At 55.2% G+C, this 7773-nt stretch overlaps 1 protein-coding gene across 5 annotated transcripts in view; it reads right to left on the bottom strand.

Moving 5' to 3' along the window:
* Window positions 1-7773, bottom strand: part of HDAC4 (histone deacetylase 4) — a 239297-nt gene that overhangs the window by 828 nt on the left and 230696 nt on the right. For all 5 annotated transcript variants that reach the window (XM_024755628.1, XM_024755765.1, XM_024755683.1 and 2 more), the window contains exon 24: window positions 717-801. In XM_024755628.1, coding sequence (XP_024611396.1) covers window positions 717-801 — 85 coding nt within the window. The remainder of the gene's footprint in view (window positions 1-716; window positions 802-7773) is intronic.

The raw sequence follows: 7773 nt of genomic DNA, 5'->3' as shown, positions 1-7773 counted from the left end.
CCAACTCCTACCGGGAGCCACCGAGATGACGGGGGCGGGGGGGCAGTGCTGGGAGGGCCGGGGGTCCAGGCAGCCTCTCCCCCCATTGGGGAGGCTGGGGGGGAATGACCCCGAGGCCCGGAGCTTGAGGCCGCAGCAGGGAAAACCTGGCTTCCACCCACCCACACAGACAGTCTGACGACTGGGTCACCCCGAAGACCCAGGACAAGCAGCTGTGTGATGAGGGCAGGGCAGGAGTCCCTGCTGTGTGCCGGCCTCCTGGGCCCCCAGGCCGGCTGGGAAGGGGGCTGCACCCGGTGCTGGGTCTCTGCGGGCTAAGCGTCTCTGAGCTATGGGGTGGGATCCTCTGGTCCAGGGGTAGAGGCCAGACCCGAGGACACAGGCTCACACGCAAGTCCCAGCCCTGCCAGCTGGGGACCCAGAGCAAGTGACCTCACAGACTCCTTGAGCCTCAGTTCTTTCACCCCCTAAAGCGGAGCCGATGACATGACTGTAGCAGGTTGTGGGGAAATGAATGGGGGTAAAACGAAGAGTCTCTGCCAGCTCGTTGCATTCTAGCTGAACGCAAGCCCCTGTCATGTCGGCCTGGGGAAGCAGCTGGCAGTGAGAGAGACAGAAGGCCAGGGGTGGGAGATGGGGCCACGGAGTCCTCCCTCCTCCCTTGGGTCTCTCCCCCAGGAGGGTCTCCCAGCTGAGCACCGGACCAGGCCACTTACTGTGGATTTCAATGACCTTCTCCATCGACCGGACAGCGTTCGCATTGGGTCTCTGCTGTAAAACCTTTTCTGGGAGAGGATCAAGCTGGAGAAAAAAAGAAGCATACATACTGAATTAATATCAGTATAATCCCCGTGTGTGTTAAGATGGGATGTCCAGAGTCAGCGTCTTTCTAAAGCGTACTTGCTAACTGAGTAAACAAAACAGCTTTAAGAAGCCAAATGTGGTTTTGGCATTTATTATAGAAATTTTTTACAAAAATAGATTTATTTTCCTTAAGGTATTTTTCTTAGGAGGCTGTCAGGTATATTTGTGGGTTCCTCTGTGAGCAGAACGACGGATGGTGTCCACAAGTGCCTGGTACAGAAAGGCAGCAACTTGGCCTCCACTGTTGATACCACAGCATAACATCAGGGGACACATTATTACTTTCTGGAAATATCAGTTTCATATTCCCTATAAATAAGGGTTTTACTAATAGTGCTTGAATATCCCCCATCCAGGGTTTTCTTCCAATAATGGGGAAAAAGGTAAGCGGAAGGGAGCGCGCAGCATCTCAGCGAGGGAACCTATGCTCCGAGTTCCTCCTCAAGTCCCGCAGCAGATGTTGTCAGAAGGCACGCACGCGCCCGCCCGTCAGCAGCCACAGAACCGCCCAAAACGTGGGATGAAATAGCTCACAAATATGGTAACAGTGTAAACAACAGGACAAGCCTACAAAACTGGGGGAGACCTGCTGGGTTCTGGGACAAAGCTGGGGATGCCCGGGGAGGTCAGATAACGGGGGACAGGTCCTGGGCTGTGCACGCCTGGCCGTGATGACCACCGCCCCGCCAGGGATGAGTGGACAGAGCAGGCGCGCACAGACCACAGGCCCCACCAGTGCTCGAGGGACGCGTGTATCCCCAAGCCAGGCCGCCAGTTAGCACTGCCAGTTCACTTCTAGGAAGCATGGATTCCCAATCACAAAAATCACAAGACACACAAGTAAGCGAGCATGAACTTGGGTCAGGAAGAACAGACAAGGTCTCTAATACCTCGCTCCAATAAAAGGAAGCAGGCTCCTTGGAGAAATGGCTTGCTCCAGGGCTGGGGCGGGGAAGATGCAGGGTGAGCCTGGAGCACCCTGAACGCAGAGGGTAGGGAAGGACGCGCTCAAAGACAAAACAGCGGGCGTGTCAAAGGGACACACGCGGGGCCGAGGGGAAATGAAGTACGGACAGGTATTGAATTATATCTCAGAATGTAAACTTAATATCCACTAGTCCATACTGGCGGGATAAGTGACTGAGTAAACAAACAAACAGCGAGAAGAGATGCATCTTCCTTAAGAGGGATTCCAAGTAACTTATGTGCACACCCTGCCTCTGCGAGGTGGAGCCTGCCACCTGCCACCCTGCCCCCTCCTGTCCGAGCTGAGGAGTCCATTGAAGAGTCCACGTGGGAAGAGGAAACACGGAAGCTCGCTGCAGACGCCTGACCAGCACACTCTAACTCAGCGCCCACGTCAGCTCCCGTGGAGGTGAACCACGTGGACGGCACCACGTGGACGGGAAGGGCGCCTGACCACGGGGTCTTCCTCCTCCAGCCCCTCGCTCCAGTCCAGTCACGAGGGAGAGAATCAGACATTCTACAGAACACCTGGCCAGCCTGCCTCCAAGAATAACAGAAGATTGAGAAACTGTCGTGGCCCAGAGGGGACTAAGGAGAAGGACCCTGAAACAGAAAAAGGGGAAAATGAGTGAAAGCTCCCTCCGTCCTGGAGTTTACTTAACGGTAATGTGCCAGGGTTGGTTTCTCAGTTGTGAGAAACGCCCCATGCTGAGTAAGACCGCAATAACAGAGGGGATTATTTGAGGGGTCTGCAGGGGCACGTGTGCAGCTCTGCAACATTCCTGTAAATCTGAAAGTATCCCCAAGTGAAAATTTTTTTTAAAAAATGAAGATTTAGATCCTCCAAGACCATAATTATTGAAATGATCAGCTTTAAACTATAAAGTAAGCATGTTTAATATATTAAAAATAAAAATAAGATACTACTGAATGGTGAAAGGACCAGAGATCACTGAAACTGAAACGGAATATTTGAGAGAAAGCCAAATGGAACTTCTAGAAATGAAAACATAATTTCCTAGAAATTAGGAACACAGTGAGACGAGCTGGAGAGAAAACTGGTAACCTGGAAGCAACAACTGAAGAAATGAGCCTGAACGCAGCCCAGAGACAAGGGACAGAAGGTCAATGTCCCCACGAGGCTGGGGGGTGGGGAACGAACGGTGCCGACAGCCGAGGATTTTCCGTGACTAACAGAGGCACCATCCCCAGGTGCACGTAAAACACAGACGGTTGGACAGGACGCGACACATGACAGTGGAATCCAGCCTTGTGCTATTTGCCAAAGGACACACCTGGAACACTGGAAGAAGGCTAAAAACCACAGGTCAGGCACACCCGATAAAGAGGGCGCCGGTGCACCACCTTACGTGTTTGGTACACCAGACTTCAGGAAAAAACCATAACCGGACATAAAGAAGGTCACTACACGGTGATAAAAATTTCAACTCATCCAAAGGATACAGGATTTAAAATTTGTATATATTTAGTAAAACTGCTTTCAAATGTATGAAGTGAAAATGGACAGAACTAAAAGGAGAGATGGATGAATGTACCATCCTAGTAGGAGATTTTGACAGGTCTTCTTAGATCACGCAGACAAGCGGACAAAAATCAATAGGGAAAACCAAAGCATGAACAGCACAGTTAGCAAGGGTGGTTTCGTGGGAGTAAATGGAACACTCTGTAAAACAGACGAAGTCTCCACCAAGGATACCTGCCACCCAGACCCCCTTTTCTTAGCACAGTGCCATCTGTTAGATACTGGAAACAAAAAGAGAGTCACGAGCCCTATGGCTGGACATTGTAAACACACCCATCGTGGGTCAAAGAAGAAATCATAATAGAAATTATGAAATGCATAGAAATAAAAAATAATGAAAATGCCACACATCACAGTGCGTGAGATGCAGCTAAACACGGTGCTGGGGGACATTTATAACCTTCAAGGTACATATTGGAAAACAAGACTGAGAACTAAGAACTGAATTTAAGAAAGGAGCACAAGAACAGAGCAGCCCCAGAGAAAGAAGATAAGAAAATACACAGAAAGGGGCAGAAATACATTTTGAAAGAAAAAAAGATACTGTAGCTGAAAGCGGATTCTTTGAAATGACTAATTAAATCGACAAGCTCTGGCAGGGCGGATCAAGAATACTAAAGAGGGGCACAAATAACACACTAGGATAAGAAGCACCACAACTACAGGAATAGCAGAGATGAAAGACAGTGAGAGGACAATTGCCAGTAATTCTGAAAACGTGGCTGATGTGGCAAAAATTCCCGGTAAAATGTAACTTTCCAAAATTAATTCAAGAAGGGACTAAAAATGACGAAATCAGCCACTTAAAATTTGCATCCACAGGAGACCCGTAGCCCAGGAGAGCCCTCCCAGCCAAGGAACAGATTATTCTGATCCTACACTCACTCTTCCAGAGAAGAGAAAAAGAGGGGACCCCCAACCTCCACGGGTCCATCCGCCCATCCATTCAATTCCTCCCCCCAAGAATAAATTGGAAAAAGATGGTCTAATAGAAAAATGGGCAAAAGACACAAAGAGAAAGGCTGGGTGGTCAAGAGACATGTGAAAAGGTGCTTGGCCTCCAGGGCATGAGGACGCGATCCTCTACCACACCTGGTGCCGTGCCACCCTGCAGACTGGCAGGGATCAAACGTGAGACGCCGTGTCGCTGAGGTTTGTCTTCCACTGCTGAGGGCCCGCAGGACGAAGACCCTGATGCCACCTCGTAAACGTGGGACCCACCCGTCCCTCCACCAGGATCTGCCTCAGAGATGCAGCTGCCCTCCTGTCCCAGGAGACTGCACGGGCGTGACTCTCGGACGACCCGGTGAGTCCGGGGCCAGAGAGCAGATTCAGGAATGGAGCCTCCTGCTGTCCCCCACTGCCGGGCAGCCCCGTGAAGACGGGAGTGTCCCCGAGTGCCCTGGCCACCCTAGGCTGGGCGTGATGCGGGGCAGAGCCCAGGCCCCTCACAGGCACGGAGCTGGAGCAGAAAACACACCTTTTAGGTTCGGGGTCCTCACTGCAGCATAACTTGCTGTGTCCTGACTGTTATGGCCCAACTCTAATAGTCTGCTAGAATTTTAGTTTTACCAGTTTTAAGAAAAAACAATTCTTTAAAAAGTAACTCATTCCAAAAATCACCTATCACTTCGAGGCAGAGGGGTGTGTCAGAGCGTGGCACCAGGAATTTTCTCACATTACACCCAGGTCCTGCTGTTCCCCGTCCTGGGCGGGGATCCCCACGGCTCATGTCCCCAGCAGGACCTGCACGCGGCTGGTGGCTGGCCCTCCTCCCAGCACCCTCTGCCACGGTCACGTCCAGCGAGAACCTCGAGCCCACGTCTGCCCCCTCGCATTTCCACGGCGGCCCCTCGTCTCCAGCCGGCCCCGGGGCTTCGCACGCTCCCAGCCTTGACTTACAACAAAACGTCCGGGAAGCGGGGAGAATTCACATCTCAAAATATCAAAATCCCCTATTGCCTGGGATTTTATTCTTTCATTTAATAGATATTACTGAGCAGCCCAGTAAGAACCAACAGGGAACAAAACAGACAAACCTCCCCCCGGCCTCACAGAGCGTCTTTCTAGTGGGAAACACAGAGCAGGGTCCCGGGTCTGCGGGGCGGGCGGGGGTGGGTGGTGATGCTCACGCAGGGGCCCGAGTGGAGATGGCAGGGAAGGGGTGGGGAGAGGAGGTCAGGCGTGCTGAGCGGGGTGGGGGCCGCAGAGTGACGCGGAGCAGAGGCGGGCGGCTTGCGGGGAGATCTGAAGGACAGAGAGGCGTCCAGCAGCCCCAGACGGAGAGCAAACAGGTGGCCGCAGCCCTGCTCGGCCAGAAGGAGCTGGTGGGAAGTCTGGTCCAGGCCGCTTGAGCTCAGAGAGCCGGGCCGTGTGCCCTCGCACGCCCGCCTTTGTCTGGAAGGCGCCAAGCTGGGGAACCTTCGAGGGCCTCCCCTGGGAGAGAAGAGGGGGCCGGCTGTGGACAACGTCGTGTCCTGAGCGACAGACAGGGAGCGCTCAGCCGCCCTGTGGCACGTGTACCTCGTGTGTTGGACGTCAGAATCAGACTGGAAAGGAGGCTTATCCGAAGCTCAGCCTTGAAGAGGCCGGCCTCGGGGGAAGTGGGCAAGAAAACACTCGGGGGGAACGTCCGAGCTCCAGGGCAAGGAAGCCCTGCACCCTCGGGTCGGACACACCGTCTGGGGCTTCGCTGGTCGTAGCAGGTGTGGAGACGGTTTCCTGCTCTGTAGTTTACAAGGGCCCACACCGCAAGCGGGAAGGATCACGAGGTTACAGCACCAAAGCAAACAGTCCTTAGGATATCCTGGAGGAAGCTAGGCCAGAGTCTGTGTTTTTCAGAATACACAGAACTCCACTTTGCTGGGAGTATCCGGGCCGGCCAGGAAACTGTGGGATGACGTAGGCCCAGGGCCCTGTCCTCAGGTGCACGTGCCCCATTGCCCCCTCAGAGCCCCTCGGGGCAGCCACACAGCCGCCGTCCCAGCCCAGCAGTAACCTTCCCGCATCTCACAGCCCCGCTCCAGGTTCAGGCCCCCCGCCACTCCAGCAGGTGCCCCTGCCCTCCTTTCTTCTTAGGGAGAGAGAAGATGTCTAGCAGGGCCCCCTGTGGCTCTCCAGCTGACCCACACCCACTGCCCACAGGCCGGCTCTGCTGACCTGCTCTCCTCTGTGTCCGCGGACCCTCCGGACAGACGCACCTGCAGACTCTCTCCCACGTGAGAGTCAGAGCAGACGGGACCTGTGGGCCGTCCCTACCTGCGCGCCCGCATCTCCCCTCCCCTCTGTGGCCGTTTCCGCGGTCTCACCAGGGCTGTTGCCCAAGGTCCGTTTCCGGTCCTCCTCTTCCGCCCCAGTCCTCTGCCCTCAGCCTCAGTCCCAGCCTTCCTGCTGGCTCCCCTCGGGAGCGGCCGGGGGCCCCACCTGCTCACTCCCTGTGGCTTCAGTGCCCGCCAGATGCCCGCCAGCCCGAGCTCTCCCGTGGGCGCTCAGGAAGCACAGCGCCAGCCGGGGCCCAGCGGTGACACCCTCCCCCTAGAGGCGCCCGCCTCGGGGTTCCTGCAGGGCTGGGAGGTGGGTGCGGTGCCTGTCTGCCGGCTCAGGCTCCACGGCCTCGGCACTTTGAACTGCATCTGGTGACACTGCCAGACTCGGCAATTATCTGGGACCAGCGGGCATCACGTCCTCATCGCCCTTCTAGTGAAAACGCAAAGGCTTATGGGACGGGTCAGGTTGGCTCTCAGCACAGCGTTGAAACAGCAAAGATAAACCATAAGGGGCTAAAGGTCGTGACTCCTTTCAATAAGAGGTGAAAGGACTGAGACTCAGCGGACAGTGGAGGGCGTGCGCCCAGGACGACATCCCCAGGGCTCGGGAGGCAGGTTCAGGCCCCTCCCCTCAGCTCCTCTGTCCCTGCAGGGGGGCTGCTGTGAGGTGGGCACCCCTCCCGGTGGGGGGGGGGCCCTCGCCTGCAGAGGGCACAGGGCAGCTTCTCAAGGGGCGAGTGCCCGTCCTGTGGGAGAGGCAGGGGAACCAACCAGGGGACAGGCGGCCCACACCCCCGATGCAGCGCAGGCTCTGGCCTGGAAACTCGACTGGCGTGGTGGGCAGCCTGCTCCGTCGTCATGCTCCGGGGAAGCCGCTGGGTGCCACGGCTGACTTAGTCTAGTAACCAAATGCTCACGACACTTTCCGGGATGCGTCAGCCCTGCCCCCATAGCTGAGGAGGACACAGGCCCGGGTTCCCTCCCCCACTGCAGAGAACATCCTCTGTGTCTTTGCACTGACCTCCGGCCAGCCCACTGCTGGCCGGAGGTCAGTCTCACTGGTATTTTTGTCGCTGCTGAAATCCTCTTGAAAGAGAACAAGGCATTAAAAAAAAAAAAAAAAAAAAAAAAAAA

The sequence above is a fragment of the Neophocaena asiaeorientalis genome, unplaced genomic scaffold (assembly GCF_003031525.2).
Source record: "Neophocaena asiaeorientalis asiaeorientalis breed wild unplaced genomic scaffold, Neophocaena_asiaeorientalis_V1.1 scaffold185, whole genome shotgun sequence".
Taxonomy (NCBI): Eukaryota; Metazoa; Chordata; class Mammalia; order Artiodactyla; family Phocoenidae; genus Neophocaena; species Neophocaena asiaeorientalis.
The sequence above is the reverse complement of the archived record's forward strand: the minus strand, read 5'-3'. Positions and strand labels throughout refer to the sequence as shown.